General features: G+C 37.1%; 1 protein-coding gene across 1 annotated transcript; it reads left to right on the forward strand.

Moving 5' to 3' along the window:
- Nucleotides 1–68: 68 nt before the first annotated feature.
- LOC121167087 (cTAGE family member 9-like) lies at nt 69–16,448 on the forward strand. The gene is made up of 7 exons (XM_040996467.1): nt 69–130; nt 704–739; nt 2,822–2,889; nt 11,036–11,137; nt 11,959–12,019; nt 12,554–12,589; nt 16,332–16,448. The coding sequence occupies exons 4-7, from the start codon at nt 11,043–11,045 to the stop codon at nt 16,395–16,397; spliced, it is 258 nt and encodes an 85-aa protein (XP_040852401.1). The 5' UTR covers nt 69–130; nt 704–739; nt 2,822–2,889; nt 11,036–11,042; the 3' UTR covers nt 16,398–16,448.
- The last annotated feature ends 1,887 nt before the right edge of the window (nt 16,449–18,335 follow it).

Here is an 18,335-nt window from a genome sequence, read left to right on the forward strand (position 1 = left end):
GAAGTAGAGTATATTGTTTTATTACAGTGATTACATATGAATAATTGAAAATTTATATCTTCTAAATAGTAAAAAAGCCAAAGATACTGAAGAAAGAGTGCAAAGAACCACAGTTTATTACCAAAGAAGGGTAAGTTTGTGTGTGTATTTGTTCAGTGTGTGTGTGTTGTGCATGTTTAGGTGTGTATGTATATATTTATTGGAACCTGTGCCTTTATGTAGAATGGAAAGGGAAAAGTGATTCCTTTACTAGTTTTATATCTTGCTTGAAGTGTTACATGTGGTATTCAGTCATTTCCATGTTTTCAGTGCTTCAAAGCATGTGTAATAAAAAAAAAAATCTCATGTCACCATGTCTCCTGTCTTTGGCAAAAGGAATTACATTGCAGAAATAAAATTAAATTCTCAATCTCCAGTTGGGTCTCGTATTCAGCCAGGCTAGTTATTTGTTCATTGACAGTTCCTTTTGTGGCTGATTACTGACAAGGGAGCATAAACCAAAAGCGTATGGGTTACAAATTTTAGCTGCTTTTAGCGTACTTACACACAATTGATGATGTGTCCATGAAATTTTGCATAAAGTTGTGTTTACTGACACAAAATGTGTGTGAAATATTTCTTAGCTTGTGAGTTACTTCCTATGTTAAAGACAAGATGTTCTTTCTGTTTAAGAAAATTAATTTTCAAGCCTTCTGTTTTTTAGGTTATTCATTATAAGAAAAAAGCCCACCATAATTGGGTAAGTTTCAAATTGCCTTAAAGATTTTTCTATTTCTTAAAATAAATTTTGCTTTTCCTTCAGGAAGATAATGCTGGGGATTTAAATTTATGAAAATGATAGTATATAAAAACCAGTAGTGGTATTACATTCCATTTGGAGAAATAATATATTATCAAATGGTGGTTATTCCCAGTCTTCTTTCAGCACTTTTCTTCCTCAAAAGTAGCCTAGAAGAGGGTGAGAGGGTTAGAGGAACTTGGTGCATATGCTCATGTTTATGTATTTACATTTTGGGACATTGGATTGCCCCTTGTTATCTAGAGGAGCCAGAAAGGTCTCTGGACCATTTTACTCAATTGTCAAACAAATTGGATTGGAAAAAGAGCTAGCTAAAGCCCTTTCTAGTTCTAAAATTGAGGGTTCTATTAAGTGATTCTCAGTGTTGGTACAAATTAAGGAAAGGGTCATCCGGAGAACTAGTTGTCCATGCCTGCAGAGGAACTGCATGATGAGGAAGTGAAGTGGCTGTAAACTTGGAGCAGTTAGAAGGAAGAGCAGAGATGGAACTGTTGACAGTAGCTGTCCACTGGGAGTGCCTGTCACAGGGAGGTGGAGACAGCATTCAGGGATGTTTGTCAAGTGCTTGACACTGACAAACATGAAATCAATGTTAACTGGTGTTACCATTGCTATTATAGTGAAAACTTGTCGATGTTAGGCCAGTCTAAGAGGAGCATAGAATGAGAGAGTGGTATATTGAATGTCAGGTCCCTCCCCTTTCTGACATTCTGTTTGTTTTGGTTTCAAGAGTTCAAGTTTTCTTCACCATTTCTCGCCACTTTCTAAATACTTACGCATATTATTTTCAAAATTTATTCATTTTATATGAAAAGACAGATTTACAGAGAACAGGGATACAGAGAGAAAGATCTTCCATCAGCTGGTTGACTCCCCAGGTGGTCGCAATGGCTGGAGCTGAGCCAATATGAAGCCAGTTGCCAGGAGCTTGTTTTGAATCTTCCATGAGAGTGTGTGGTTTCCCAAGGCTTTGTGCCATATGTTACTGGTTTCCCAGGCCACAAACAGGGAGCTGGATGGGAAGTGGAGCAGCTGAAACATGATCTGGTACCCATATGAAATCCTGACGCATGCAAGGCAAGAATTTATTTTTTAAAGATGAGGATGATGTGTATTAAATTCTTGCTATTTTAGGCAAGACACTTAAAAGTCGCTTGCTCATGTTCCTTACTAAACCCACTTAATAAGTATAAATTGGATTATACCATTTCAGATTTTATGATGAGAAAACAGCCCAAGATCACATAATTAGATAGTGCCTGCCACCCATGTGGGAGACCCAGATTGAATCCTGGGTTCTTCTTTAGTCTGGCCTGTATCTGGCTGTATGGCCGATGAGAAGAGAACTGGTGTTGGAAAAAAAATGTCTCATTACTATTCAAATAAAAGAATAAGAAAGGTCTTGTGATTATTGCATGCTGTTGATATTCACTAGATTGTGCAAGCTTTGTTCTCTGTGACATTTGATTTTATCTTTACCTCTTACTGAATAAAATGGGATATGATTTATGCAGCGCCATGAACTTACTAAAAGTACAACATGCATTGATAATTTCATCTATTTTTTTTTAAAATAGCATTTAGCCACATGCTGCAAAACTGTTTTAGACCTTTATGGTTTCACAGAATCATAGTGAATTTTCTGTAGAGATGATGGCCTTGAGGCAACTATGCAAAGCTGCCATGTGTAATGATTCTGAGTCTGTGTTGCAGTTGCCTGAGGCTTGCATCCTCCCACATTGCCCTTAGCCTATTACTTGACTGATCAAACAGTCCTCCATCTCACATCAGAGAGCAGCATTCATTGGCAAGTGCACAAGTCATCTCCAGTTTTAGGTCCATGTCATCTGCTTACCTGAAATATTTCCTTTTCTAAAAGATCCTTCAATTCAAAATGTTTTATCTGCATTTCGTATAAGTGGATGCATACATTGACAGTGATATGTGTATGCTCTGGGATGTTCATGCTCATTTTCATCTAACATTTGTCTGCATGTCTCTCCGTCTTTTGTTATTTTTCAGTGGGCAGCTCGGTTTGCCGAGAGAGAACTCCATAACTTTAAGAAAGAAAATGTATATAAAAGCAAAAAGTAAGTTTCTTAGTGGTAACACTTAACAACTTTTAGCTCTTTTATTGTCACTTTCTTAATTAGGTAATATTATAAGGATAAATAATGAAATTTCAGTGAATCCAGCATTTTTCATTGTGAAGTATTTACTCGTTTTGACCATAGTTTTAAATATTTACGTCACCTGAGTGTTTAATTTTCCTTCATAATGCTTTTTGCATTATATAATTGGATCCACTTCAGTTTTCCGTGTGCAAATTGCCACTGCCCAGTTATTCCTCATCTTCATGAAAAAAATGTCATTTGCCTTATTGTCAAGTTGACTGCTAAAGCCATGCTTTTCTTCTGTTACGTGTATTAGTAAGATTTTTGTGATGCTATAACACTTGAGAGGAACTTCTTAAGAACGTAGATTTATTTTGCCTCACAGGAGACACATCATCAAAAATTGTGTGATGTTTTGGGTTCAAGATCTGTTGTGGCACCTGTACAGTAGAGTAGCCATTCATTACACAGCCAAGTAGTCTCTTACTCCATCACTGCACATTCCCTTAAGCCACAAATAAGTTTGATAACAGATATGATGTTAAAACAAAGACAAAACTAAACAAAAATACAGTACCATAGAGTTGAACAAATAACCAATTCATAGGTGACGAAAAGAAAACATGGAAGTCTGCTTTTCATGATGGTTTCCTTATATTAGAGAGAACATATGATATTTATCCTTTTGGGTTTGACTTATTTTACTGAAGATGATGGTCTCTAGTTGTGACCATCTAGTTGCAAATGATATGATTTCCTTCTTTTTATTGGCTGAGTAATACTCCATAAAATAGAGGTACCACTCTTTAACCACTCCTCTTTGCACTTGCATCCAGATTGTTTCCATGTATTTTCTACTGTAGATTGTGTTGCTGTGAATATAGGATTACAGCTGCCTCTCATATATGCAGTATTCATTTCCTTTGGGTATATTCCTAGGAGTGGGATACCTGGTTCCTGAGGCAGGTTCATTTGCAATTCTCTAAGTACTATCTATACTGATTTCCATAATTGCCGTACTAGCCTGTACTCCCACCAGCCGTGAAGGAGGATATTTTTCTTCCCACTCCCCTGCAAGCAGGTGTTGTTAGTTGAGTTCTGAATGTAGGCCAATCTGAATGGAGGTAGATGGTACCTCAGCATGGTTTTAATGTGTATCTCCCTGACTGCTAGGGAGCCTTAGTATGTTTTAATATGTCTGTTAGCCATTGGATCTCTTCTTTTGAAAAAAAAACCACTGTTTATATCCTTTGCCCATTTTTCACAGGGTTGCTTTATTTATTCATTTATTTTCTGTCCCTGGGTTTCTGAAGCTCTTAGTAAATCCTGGACATTAGTCCCCTATCACCTGTGTAATGTGCAAAAATTTTCTCCTATTCTGTTAATTGCCTCTTCATTTTGTTAATCATTTCCTTTGCTGTATGGAAGAATTTTAATCCCATTTATTTATTTTGTCTTTGTCTACCTATGATTTTGGGGTCTTTTCTAAGAAGTCTGGTTCCATTCCTATTCCTAGGAGAGAGCTCCCTCTATTTTTCTTTAATACTTTGATGGTTTCTGGATGTAGATTTAGGTCCTGAACCATTTAGAGCTGATTTTTTGTACAATGTGGCAAGTGCAGGTCTTGTTTCTTGATTCTGCAGGCTGCTATCCAGTTGTCCCAACAGCATTTGTTGAATTGCCAAGAATTTTTTTTCCTGGATTATTTTCAGTTTTCTTGTCAAAGAGTAGTTGGTAATACATGTGTGGGTTCCCTTCTGATGTTTCTACTCTATTCCATTGATATTCTCCTCTGTTTCTGTACCAGTACCAGACTGTGTTGATGACCATTGCACTGTAGTATGTCTTGAGGTCTGGAACTGTGATTCCCTCTGCTTGATTTTTATTCTTCAGGATAGCTTTGGCTATTCGTGGTCTCTTGTGTTTCCAGATGAATTTTTGTATCTTCTATTTCTGAAAGGATGCTGTTGGGATTTTGATTGGGATTGCATTGAATCTGTATATTACTTTTGGTAATATGGACATTTTGATGATGTTGATCCTGCCAATCCAGGAATATGGTAAATTTCTCCACTTTTCAATGTCTTCTTCTATTTCCTTTTTAAATGTTTTATGGTTTTCATTATAGAGGTCTTTCACATATTTGGTTAGCTTAATACCTAGATATTTAAGATTTCTCTCTGCTTTAGGGACTGTATTTACAATTTCCTTCTCAGCCATGGAATTACTTGTGTACACTAATGCCATTGATTTATGTTCATTAATTTGTATCCTGCTACCCTGCCAAAGTCTGAGTTTTTGGATTCTCCTATGTAGAGGATCATTTCATCTGCAAATAGAGATACTTTCAGTTCCTCATTTCCAATTTGAATTCCTTTGATTTCATTTTCTTGCCTAATAGCTTTGTTATGGACATCCAATACTATATTGAATAATGGTGACAGTGGACATCCCTGTCTAGTTCCAGATTTTAGTGGAAAGACTTCCAGTTTTTCTCTATTTAGTATGATGCTGATATTGGCTTTGATTGTGCTGTAGAATGTTCCTTCTATACTGATCTTGCTTAGGGTTTTCATCATGTAATGGTAGTGGATCTTATCAAATGCTTTCTCTGCATCTATTGAGATGATCATATTTTTTTTCAATTTGTTGACATGATGTATCACATTTATTGATTTATGAATGTTGAACCTTTCCTGCATGCTTGGGCTGAATCCCACCTGGTCCCCGTGAATGATCTGCCTGATGTACTGTCAGTTCCTGTTGGCTAGTATTTTGTTGAGGATCTTTGCATCTTTGTTCATCAAGGATATTGGTCTACAGTTCACTTTTTCGTTGTTTTTCCACCTGGCTTTGGTATTAAGGGCATATTAGATTCATAGAGTTTGAAAGGATTGCCTCCATTTCTGTTGTTTGGAAAAACTTGTGGAGAATTGGAGTAAATCCTCTTGAATAGTTCCTCTTGAAAAGGTTTTTAGAACTCAGCAGTGAAACCATCTGGTCCAGGACTTTTCTTGGTCAGAAGGGTTTTAATTTTGAATTCAATTTCAGTCCAACGTATAAGTCTATTTAGGTTGTGAATTGCCTCTTGATTTAGTTTTGTGGCTGTATGTGTCCAAAAATCTGTCCATCTTTTCTGCATCTTCTGATTTGTTTGCATATAGTTGCTTGTAATAGTTCCTAATATTTTCCTGAGTGTCTGAGCTCTGTATTATTATATTTTTTCTCATCTCTGATGCTATAGATGCTTATCTTCTCACTCCATTTTTTGATTAGTTGGGCTAGTGGGGAGTCTATTTTATTGATTTTCTCAAAGAACCAGCTCTTTAATTTATTGTTCTCATATATAGTTCTTTTGGTCTCTCTTTAGCTAATTTCATTCCTTATTTTGATTATTTCATTTTTCCTACTAATTTTGGATTTCTTTGCTGCTGTTGTTTGGATCCTTCAATTGTAGGATTAACTAATTTATTTGGCTCCTTTCCAGTTTCTTTTTTTTTAAAGATTTATTTTTATTATTTTTTATTGGAAAGGCAGATATACAGAGAGGAGAGACAGAGAGGAAGATCTTCCATCCCATGATTCACTCCCCAAGTGAGCGCAAAGGCCGATGCTATGCCAATCCGAAGCCAGGAACCTCTTCCGGATCTCCCACACGGGTGCAGGGTCCCAAAGCTTTGGGCCGTCCTCGACTGCTTTCCCGGGCCACAGGCAGGGAGCTGGAAGGGAAGTGGGGCTGCCAGGATAGAACCGGCGCCCATATGGGATCCCGGGTGTGCAAGGCAAGGACCTTAACCACTTGCGCCACTGCGCCGGGGCCCCTTTCCAGTTTCTTAACATAAGCATTGACTGAGATGAACTTTCCTCTTAACACTGTCTTGATTGTATCCCAAAAGTTTTGGTTTGTTGTGTTGATGCCTTCATTTGTTTCAAGCAGTTTTAAAATTTTCCCTTTGATTTCTTCTCTAATCCATCAATCATTTAGTAACATATTATTCAGTCTCCATGTGTTTGCAAGTCTTCTTGGGTGTTTCGACTTTTGGTCTCTATCTTCACTCCATGATGGTCTGAGAAGATGCATGGGATGATTTCAATTTTTTTTTTTTTAATTCATTGAGGCTTGTTTTGTGGCCTGTAACATGGTCAGTTCTGGAGAAGGTTACATGTACTGATGAAAAAAAAAAGTGCATTCTCTGTAGGGTGAAAGTTTTGGTAGATACCAAGTAAACCCATTTGTACTAGAGTTTGGGTGATTCTGTTGTTTCTTTGCTGAGTTTCAGTCTCGTGGAACTGTCCATTGATGTTAATGTGGTATTAAAGTCCTCATTATGAATGTATTGGAGTCTATTTCTCCCTTTAAATCCATCAATATTTGTTTCACATAGCCAGATGCCTTAGCATTTGGTGCATGTACATTTATTATATTGATCTCTTCTTGCTGAATGGATCCTTTGATCATTATGTGGTGTCCTCCTTCATCTCTTTTGATGCTTTTCACATCAAAGTCTATGTCATCTGATGTAACAACAGCTTCACCCACACGTTTTTCTTTATCATTTGCTTGGAATATCTTTTCCAACTTTTCCCTTGCAGTTTCCTCTGATCTTTGTTGGTGAGATGTGTCTCCTGCAAGCAACAGATAGATGGAGTTTGTCTTTTGATCTAGTCCTCTGATCTATAGTGTTTGATAAGTTTAAGCCACTTACATTCAGTGTTAATATGGATAGGTGGCAGTTTGGTTCTGTCATTTTAGCAATGGGTTGTTCTTTGATTTAGTCTTCTGCTAGTTTTTTAGTGGGATGTTCTCCAGATTTGCCTTTGGTTTTGGTAGTTGCTATTCCTTTTTGCTTTCACGAGAACATCTGTCATATCATTTGCAAGGCAAGTCTAGAAAGCAGTTTCTTGGATTTATCTTTGCTGTGGAATAATTTTGTTTCATTTTCAAAGACAAAGGAGAGTTTTTCAGGATACGGTACTCTGGGCTGAAAATGTTTTCCTTTTTGAATCTAGAATAAGTCACTCAATTCTCTTCTGGCATTTAGTGTTTTCTCTGAGAGGTCAACTGTGAGTCTGGGGTTCCTCTATAGATCATTCATTTTTTTTATGTGTGCATTTAAGGATCTTTCCTTACGTCCGACTGAAGAGAGCTTGGTTACATGTGTCGTGGTGAGGTTCACTTTTGATGAACTCTGTTGGGAGTTTTATGACCCTCCTGTGTATTGTTTCCCAATTCTTTTCCAGCTTTGAGAACTTCTCATGTATTATTTCTTTGAATACATCTTTAATCCCAGCTTCTCTTTCTGCACCTTCTGGAACTTCCATAACTCTTAGGTTGGGTCTTTTAACCGTATCTTTTAATTCTTGGATACGTTTTTGTTTGTTTGTTTGTTTGTTTGTTTGTTTGTTTTTTAGTTTGACCTTGCTCTGCTTCCAGCTTTTTGATTGTTTCCTCCTGTTGACAGGAAATATCTTCCAATTCTGAAGTTCTTTCTTCTGCTTCATTCATTCTATTTTTGAGAGTCTTCATTGTACTTTTAATTTGCTCCATTGTGTACTTAATTTCTGATATATCTGCTTTCATTTGATTCATTGCTATTATTTACTTTCTAACATATTCCTTAAATTCCTTGTGCTTCTCACTGTTTAGAAAGTTTATAATGGGGCCCGTCTGTGTGGCCTAGCAGCTAAAGTCCTTGCCTTGAACGCACTGGATCCCATATGGGTGCCAGTTCTAATCCCGACAGCTCTGCTTCCCATCCAGCTCCCTGCTTGTGGCCAGGGAAAGCAGTTGAGGACGGGACCCTGCACCTATGTGGGATACCCAGAAGTTGAGCTTTGGGACCCTGCACCTATGTGGGATACCCAGAAGTTCCTGGCTCCCGGCTTCAGATCAGCACAGTACCGGCTGTTGTGCTCACTTGGGGAGTGAATCATTGGACAGAAGATCTTCCTCTTTGTCTCTCCTCCTCCTCTCTGTATATCTGACTTTGTAATAAAAATAAATAAATCTTTAAAAAAAAAAGAAAGTTTATAATGAGTTCTCTGAATTCTAAGTTCCCATTTTTTTAAGGGTCTTCCTCAGTTAATTCTGAGGATGGTCAAGGCTTTTCCTCCTTTGCTGGAGAGTCTTCAGTAACAATCATAGTGCCTCTGTGTCTTCTTTTACCTCTTGACATTGCAATTCTGGTTGGCAGATTCATCTCCTTAGTGCAGATTTCTAAGATGTATTACTTGGCTGCCACAAGAGTCGAGCCATGGCTGCCGCTAGATCCTTGGCTGTCCACTGGGGTCTGTATTGTTGTTCACCAGCCACTGGTAGGGATTGCTGTTCACTGCAACACTGCTCCAGCATTGCTGCCACTTCCCTTTGTCCTGAGGGTCTCCAGGTACCCCATGTGAACTGCCTGACCCCCCCCCTTTTTTTTTCCTGTAATCTGTTTCTTGTGGTTCTCTGTCAAACAACACTAATTTTTCTGTCACCTGGTTAGGTGGTCAGGAGGTTTGTTGGCTGCTGCCACCTTGTGGGTGACAGGTGCTTTCACTCTCCTGGGTACTCACCTTTCCTACTGTGGGGCAGATATGGGGCTCCTATAGATTAGATAGTTCTGACAGTGGAGTGGCTGTTCAGAGTGTTCTAGCTGGCGAGGGTCCCCCACCACCTTGTTTTTTTTGTGGCCTCTGCCTGCCAAACTGGTGCCTTGAGTGGGAGTGGTCCAGCTCCTGCCACACAGTGTGTAATCAGCAGCTAGCCTTTCTACACTCCGAAGGCACTGTGTCTTCTCTCAATTGCGATGGGCAAGTGATAGCAGGCTTTGTGCTTTTGTTCTCAAACACCCACTGCCACCAGCCAGGCAGTTGACTTTGTTACAGCACCACTCTTGTTTACTCCTGGGATCTGCCCTCCCATTTCTGGGTTGCCAAGAGAAGCCTTAGTCTCTGAGAGAGAACTTTATCCCCTAGGAGCCTCAAGTCTCTGTTTTGGGTGATTAGGTCCAAGAGAGCTTTCAGGTGGGGATAGGCTCAGATTCCACCACATGAGCCTTCGAAAAGTGACTCACCAGTTCCTCTTTTTATTTGTTTTTCATTGTCTGCGACAGTGTTTACCCTAGATGGTGCCTGCTTCCACCAGTTCACGTTGCCATTTGCTGTGTTGGGAGGTTTTGTTTTTGTTTTTCTTTTTGCTTTTTGTTTATTTTCAATCCTCGATGTCTACTTGTCCCCTGCCTTGATCATGCCAACTCTGGGGAGTTTCAGATGCCTTTTCCAGCAATTCTACTCTTCCTGTTCTCTACTCCTCCAATTTTTGTCTGTATTTCTGCACGCATTTAGCTATGTCAGCTACCTTCCTAGACTCCGATCATTAACTTTCAATTTTCAGGTATAATTTCATGAAATCAGCGAGACAAATCACAGCATTTTTTTATTCATTCTGTAATTAAATTTTGGCAGCTTTCTTATACTCATTTTTTTTCTTTTTTTGTCTGTATGTGTTTATTTTTATGAACTTTCTTGACACAGATTCCCTGTTCCACCTCTGCTTTCTTGCTCCATGTCTTCCTCCCATCAATTTCCCTCATATTGTTACAGTAGTACAGTCCTTCAGCAACAATTGCTGGTCAACATTCTGCTTTTTAATGTAGACATCTGTATCTATTCTCCAGATAAATTTATTGACTAAGTTCTCCTTTTGTTTGAGAGAGAGATAGAGTGACCTTGCATCTGCTGGTTGATTCTTCAGATAGCTACAACAGCCAGGGCTGTGCCTGGCTGAGGAACTACATGTAGGATTCCCACATCGTTAACCACCAATCTAAAATGACTGGAACACAGTTTATTGTGGCTGACTCCAGTGTAACAAATATAATGCTGCTTTATATAGGAGTCTGGATAGATATTATATGTATTTATATGTAAGATTATTTTAAGAGGTTTTGCTTTGAAATTTGAGTTTGTAATGTTAATTCTATATCAGAAATGCTTCCATATTAGTTTTCATGTTGTGTTTGCAGTGATGATTATGGATATTTTTATGGGAGGCTCCAATTTTGGTACAGTTAAAACATTAAAGTCTTTAATTATGACATGCCTTAAATATATTATAAATTTTCACTTTTGCTTTAAGGTACCTGATGGTCGAGGAAAACTGCCAGATAGATCAAAAGCCTGGTGTGTCATTTGTGGATGAAGATCGTAACTATAGAAGAAAAGAAATCTTAATCTATAGGTATTCAATGCCTTTTCTCTTGTGGACGAAGCATATCTAAAGCTCATTTCTAGAAAATAATGGCAAAGCATCTGGAAAGAAGTGGGACACTTTTGTCAGTCAGTTCAATTTTCTTTGTATTAAATCTAGTTTTTGCCTTGAATAGTTTAGTTACTTCTTTTTATATTAGATAAGTTAATATTACTTTTTACCAAAAATTATTTTGGAATCATTTATTTACTTGAAAGGCAGAATTAGAGTGTGAGAAAAAGGTGAAATGAAAAAAGAGAATAAGAGAGACAGTGAAGCTTCCATCTGCTGGTTCACTCTCTAAATGGCCATAAGAGTCTTGGCTGAGCCAGCGTGAATTCTGGAGCCAGTACCTTTCACTTGTTCTGCCTCATGTGTACAAGGGTGCCAAGCATCAGGCTATCATCCTCCACATTCCCAGGAGCATTGTCTGGGTGTTGGATTTTATGTGAGGCAGCTAGACTAGAACAGTTGCCAATATGGAATTACTGTGATACAGGCAGTAGGTACAGCCCATTGTCTCATGGTGCTGCTCCATTTTACTAGTATTTTTTAAGGTGACCAGAACTTTATGGGGGATTTCATTAATATCCTATGATTATATTAAGATTATAGATATCTATATACAGGTAAATCTGTGAGCATCATTCATGTTAAAACAGACATACACTATACTGCACATAGTATACATTTTGAGCTTTGTTTTGGGCTAGCATAAATAATAGAATTAATGTTAGTATTTTTTAAATGGGCATAAAGACTTATAATTTTGATTGCATATAAATATGGGAGTAATTATTTGTTCTTCATAGAAATAGAATCAATGATCTTGAAAAAGAACTTCACAGAACATTTCGTTATTACCAGGAAGAGGTAAGTGTGTGCGTATGTGTGTGTACACTTGTGTTTACTTGTTCCTGTGAATTTATGTTGGATGGAAAGGGAAAAGTGATTCCTTTGCTAGTTTTATATCTTTCTTCTGGTGTTACATGTGGTTTTCAGACACTTCCATGTTTCATTGATTCAAAGAATATGAGATATGAAATTTTAAGAGTCATCATGTCTCCTATTTCTTTGGAAAAGCAGAATTACATTGCAGACATAAAAATAGATTTTAAATCATTGGTAAGGTGTCATATTCAGCCAGGTCAGTTATCTGCTAATTGATAGTTCCTGTTGTGGCTGATTAGTGCCCAGCGAGAATAAAGTAGATATTTATCATATAAATTTTAGCTGTGTTTAAGTGTACTTACACAATAGATGATGTATACATGGAAAGTTGCATAAAATTGTGTTTACTGACACAAGTGTGCTTGGAGTGTTTCTTAACATGTGAGTTACTTCCTATGTTATTAATAGATATGCTTTTTATTTAAGAAAACTAATGTTTCAATGATATTGTTTTAGATTGTTTCTGTTCAGAAAGAAACCCACAGTAATTGGGTAAGTTTCAAATGCCCTTTTTAATCTTTTCTTTGAATTAAATTGTGTATTTCATTCAGAGAGGATTAGGGTTAGTTAAATTTATGAAAGGTAGTGTGTAAAAGATTTGGCCAATTTTATTTGCATCAATAATGGAATTATGTTTATTATGAGCTTTAAATTCTAAGTTGTATTATGATTGTTCCCACAGTCTTCTTTTAGCATTTTTCTTCCTCAAAAGTAGCCTAGAAGAGGGTGAGAGGGTTAGAAGAACTTGGTGCATATGCTCATGTTTATGCATTTACATTTTGGGACATTGGATTGCCCCTTGTTATCTAGAAGGGCCAGAAAGGTCTCTGGACCATTTTACTCAATTGTCAAACAAATTGGATTGGAAAAAGAGCTAGCTAAAGCCCTTTCTAAAAGCTCTAAAATTGAGGGTTGTATTAAGTGATTCTCAGTGTTGGTACAAATTAAGGAAGGGTCACCCGGGAAACTAGTTGTCTGTGCCTGCAGAGGAACTGCATGATGAGGAAGTGAAGTGGCTGTAAACTTGGAGCAGTTAGAAGGAAGAGCAGAGATGGAACTGTTGACAGTAGCTGTCCACTGGGAGTGCCTGTCACAGGGAGGTGGAGACAGCATTCAGGGATGTTTGTCAAGTGCTTGACACTGATAAGCATGAAGTCAATGTTAACTGGTGTTACCATTGCTGTTACAGTGAAGACAAGTCTGAGAGGAGCATAGAATGAGAGAGTGGTATATTGAATGTCAGGTCCCTCCCCTTTCTGACATTCTGTTTGTTTTGGTTTCAAGAGTTCAAGTGAAGATTCATTAGTGAATTAGCTAGGATCATTATAGATTCAGTTTTCTTCACCATTTCTCACCACTTTCTAAATACTTATACATGTTAATTTTTAAAGATGAAGAAGCTTTTTTTTTAATTCTTGTTATACTAGGCAAAGTACTTGAAAGTATTTTGTATATATAGGTATGAAATCCATTTAATAACTGCAATTGGATTTTATCATTGCAGATTTTATAGATGAGAAAACAACCCAAGGACACATGATCATTTAGATTCTTGTCTTTTACAGTTTCTATTAGTTTGCATTGAATATTTGTTTAGTACGTGTGACTTTGTGTTCAAACATATAGAAAGTGTGTTCCCTACTTGTGGCCTAGAAAAGCAGTGGAGGTTGTCCCAGTGCCTTGGGACTCTGCACCCACATAGAGGACTGTGAGGAAGCTCCTAGCTGCTAGCTTCAGATCAGCTCAGCTCTGGTCACTGTACCTCTTAGGAAGCAAAACCATGGATAGAAGATCTTTTGTTCTCTGTTCATTTCTCTCTGTCAATCTGCCTTTCCTAGAACATTAAATAAAACTTTGAAAGTATCTACACATTTGATGAAACTTGCTTTGTTTCCAGATTTTTACCTGTATAATTTCAACTGTTACTTTCTTCATTGACCACTTCTTTGTTCCATCCTTTTGGATTAACTTTATTTTCTTTAAACTTGCATAGTAGTCTCTTTCATGGTCTGTTGAATACACTGTTCTTTACTGAGGTCATTTAAAATATATTATTCACATACACAAAGTTAAGAAATGTCATATATTTCACATGCATGATTTTAAAAATATGCTTTCTACATTATTCTTGTCCCCTCTCTCCTTCCTACTTTGTTATTTTTGTTTTAGTTTTTAAAATTATATACTTTCCATTTTCTTTACAATCATATGCTTTACCTTTCCTTCATTAATTGAATAATTCAATCTATAATAATTAGAAAATTAATGTTCTTCAGCAGAATAAATGATAGTGTTCTTCAGCCATAAATGATAGTGAAATAACAAAATATTTAATGTATTTGTTGCACTCTGTATGTTTTTATGCAAAATTAGGGAAAGAATAGATGTCTTTTGGTGACTGACATAACAAGTAAGCGTAATGGTCACCAATTCCATAATATTGTTGTGAAAGACAAAGTTTACTTTAATGTGTGAATACTGTTCCATTATACATGCGTGTGAAATGAGTATAAAGACTTGAGAAACAATTAGGTGGAGAAAGATAAGGAGAAAGAAGTGGAAAAAGAACGAGGCAGGGAGAGAGATGGCATGCAAAAGTGAAGTCATTATTTGGTTTAGTTCTCTGAAAGCTAATCTACTTGTGCAATTTTCTGAGACTACTGAAGCTCAGTTTGGAACTCCGTCTATGTCTTTCATGCAGGTGGCAAGGGATCCATTGCCACTAGTTTCCAGTGTTTGGAAGCCAGAAGCAGGAGATGGAACCATAAACTGAACCCAAGTTCTCTAAAGTGGGGCATGGCTGTCTTTACTGTCCGCTTGCCTTCAACACCCAACAACAGCAGCCCTTACTGTGATCATTCTTTGTGTCTTTACCCTGAGAGAGTTTCAAGTTCCATTAGTGAGTGAATGTCCCTGTTTCCTTAGCAGACCTCTCAGAAGGCTTTATAGGTGTGAGTGCTCAGTGTTTGAACACAGTGTTTTGAAGCATAATAGTCATTGGCTGAAATTTGTCTTAACCTTTGAGAATAAGCTGTAGACTCAGAAGTAGGTGGGCAGTTCATGTGGCAGTAAAGATGCTGCTTAGGATACCTGGTCCTCAGTTGGGCCGCCTGGCTGTGTGCCAGATGAGGAGTCAACAGGTGTATGGAAAAAGTCTTCCATTGCCATTCAGATAAAAGAGTAAAAGAAGTCTTAACTATTGGCTGTGACTTTGTATTTATTTATTTTTGGCACCATGTCTTTGATATTAGTAGTGTCTTGCCTATATAGTTTTCTGCCTTCTAATTATCAAGTAGATATGTTACAGTATTATACAAAACATTCAGAAATAATTTTGTTTCCACATTATTATTCATTCAAAAACTGGGTGATTTTAATAACAGGATCATTGTGACATAGTTTTTCAGAAAAAATGATGACGTCATTTTGTGTTGGGGAAAGATTTTTATATGTAATCTTTTTGGATGGAAAGCACTACAAATAATTTGTGAATATTTGATCTATTCTTTGGCTGAGTTACTTTCAACAATTTGATGAATCATAAGTTAACAAATTTCATGTTGTGTGTGCTTATATGCATAAAAATTTGAACTGTGTGATTTTCAGTTGTATATTACAAAAGTATGTACGAAGTGATTTTATCGACCTTTATATGATGAACTGGTGGATTTTGATAGTTTGGTTAGTCAAATTTTCTAAGTAACTACTGCATCTAACCTCTGTATTCCTCAGAATACATTTAACTTTTCCATGTTAATTTTTTTGTGGTTATTGAATATGGTTGAAAGTTACCATGTTGTATAATTTGTTTTGCCAGTATTTTATCTTTTGTGAAATAAATGGGTTAGTATTTACACTATAGTGAGTTTTTTCTAAAAATGATAGCCTTGAGGCAAATAAGCAAAGCTGCCTTTGATAATGACTCTGAGTCTCTATTTGCATTGCCATAGCTCATGGAATATTTCTTGATTAATCAAACATCCTTCATCTAACATGGGGAGCTTAACATTCATTTACAAGTGCACAGTAGGCTTCATTTTTATGTTCACATTATTTTCTTACTCATTTTCTTTTTCAATAAATCCCAAAAATTAAAATCTTTTATTTAGATAAGATTTTTAATAAAAGTGATATGTGCATTGACTATGATATTTGTACACTCTCACTAAGATGCTGTTGCTCATTTTAATCTAAATTTTGCATATATGTTTACCAATATTTTGTTATCTTTAAGTTGGCAGCTTGTATTGCTGAAAGAAGCCTGAATGACTTGAAGCAAGAAAATAAAAGGAAAATGTAAGTATATCAGTGATAACACTTGAAAACTTTGGCTACTTTATTCTGCTTTATGAAATAGTTAATTATTTTGTAAGGATAAATAGGAAAGGGTACGGTGAATCTTGCATGTTTCATTTTGAAGTATTTACTCATTTTGTGGCTGTTGTTTAAGTTCTTGGGTCACTGGAATATTATTTGAAAGAACACAGCTTTCCTACAAAATTTTAAAGTTTTCCATCTTTGATATTAATATGAACGAAGTTAGGTAGCTTGTTCATTGTCACTATTTTGAAAGCACATCAAAAATGTCCAAACCAAGTAGAAAAGGCAATTAAAATTTGTGCATTTTGAAAGTGAAATTCCAAAGATATTTCCATTATTGTCTAAGTGATATCAAGAAAATGAAAACAAATTTCACAAATAACAAAAAATATGTTGATAGCTTCAATAAATAGAATGAAATAAAGCTTTGAAATTCTAGTCCTTTATTGCACATTCAGTTTTTGAAATTTCTGGACATTCTCAGTTTCTGATTGAATTTGTTCATTCATCTCTTGGGATATTATTTGATACTAAAATATTTTTGGGGGGAAAATTGTTGAAGTAATATTTATACTTTTAAGGTAGTGTTATTTCTATTATGTGAATATTCAGTATATTTTTGCTTTAAACATAATGATACTGTGAGGCCAGGTCAGGAAAATTAAGAGGACATGCGTGACTGCATTAGTCCTTACATGCATCTCTGATTACACAAACACACACACACACACACACACACACACACACACACACACATATCATTGATTCAACTTTCCTGGGCAGATTGCTCCTGCTGTTGTTGGGTTTTTGATGCCAAGTACAGCAACAACCTCAATCCTTGTTTCGCAGGAAAGAAGAATTTTTATGCAGACACAGTTTAGTTGTGTGTTTTTTTTTTCTTTTTATTGATTGCATTGCATTATGTGACACAGATTTATAGGCACTGGGATTCCCCCTGCACAATTCAGTTTTAAAGCAAGATTTATTAGAAAAGTTGAGAAAGGAAACTCCCATCCTAGTGATGGGAGGGGGCTCTGAGATAGAAAGGACCCTTACCCCCTGCCATAGTGGCGAAGGAGAAGTGGAGAAAAAAGAGACCCTAGTCCTCTGCCATAGTGGCAGGAGGAAAAATGGAAAAAAAGACCCATATTAATGGTGGGGAATGCATCTTTTAAAGGTTTACTTTCAAAGGGGCTCTCCAAGGAAGAAAGGAAATTCCTGGTCCCCCTGGTATCTGGCTTTGGGGCAAAAGACCAGACAGGTGTCAGGCCTTGGGAACAAGTGTATTACTTCCCCCAGTCCTTTAGTGATAAGGAGACCAGCCTGAGGCCCTCCCACACAATGGCTGGAGATAATGGCTGATACTTCAGGTTGAGGAATTGATATGCTAAAGCACCCTTGTTCCTTGGAAGAGATGTGTTCTGGTGAATCCCAAGACATGGTGGGGAAAATACTCTTTTATATTTGAGTAAAAATGACTTGGGGACCCAGAATACCCTAACTGCCTACTGCCCAGTCTAACTCCTCTCATCCTGCCAAGTGCTCCTTGACTCATAAAAGCGGGTTCATTTGCTTGGTTGATCAGAGTGACTGCTCAAGCCACCCTTGACTTCTGGTTTTATATTGTGTAAGCTTTTAATGACTATTTGAAGTACTGACTAGTATTATCTTAGGAAGGAAGATTTGTTTTGGCTAACAGGCTCTAGATACACTATCCAAAACTGAGTGGCTTCATGGGTCCAGGACTGGTGAGGGTGGAGAACAGTGGAGAGCCCATTCATTACAAAGCAGACAAGGAAGCAGAGAGCGATGTGAAGCATACTAAGTCTCTGTAACCTACCTGCTTTCTCTTGAGAAGCACCTCCCCGTTAGTGCCTTGGGATTTCTCATTAGGCTCATGCACAGCCCAGTTGCCATG

This window comes from Ochotona curzoniae, unplaced genomic scaffold (assembly GCF_017591425.1).
Source record: "Ochotona curzoniae isolate NIBS_2020 unplaced genomic scaffold, NIBS_Ocur_1.0 patch316, whole genome shotgun sequence".
In the NCBI taxonomy this organism is placed as follows: Eukaryota; Metazoa; Chordata; class Mammalia; order Lagomorpha; family Ochotonidae; genus Ochotona; species Ochotona curzoniae.

Coding starts and splice junctions, on each gene's coding strand:
- LOC121167087 (XM_040996467.1), top strand. CDS start 11,043: ATGGTCGAGGAAAACTGCCAGATAGATCAAAAGCCTGGTGTGTCATTT. Junction 12,020..12,553: donor TTCGTTATTACCAGGAAGAG/GTAAGTGTGTGC, acceptor ATATTGTTTTAG/ATTGTTTCTGTTCAGAAAGA. Junction 12,590..16,331: donor AAGAAACCCACAGTAATTGG/GTAAGTTTCAAA, acceptor GTTATCTTTAAG/TTGGCAGCTTGTATTGCTGA.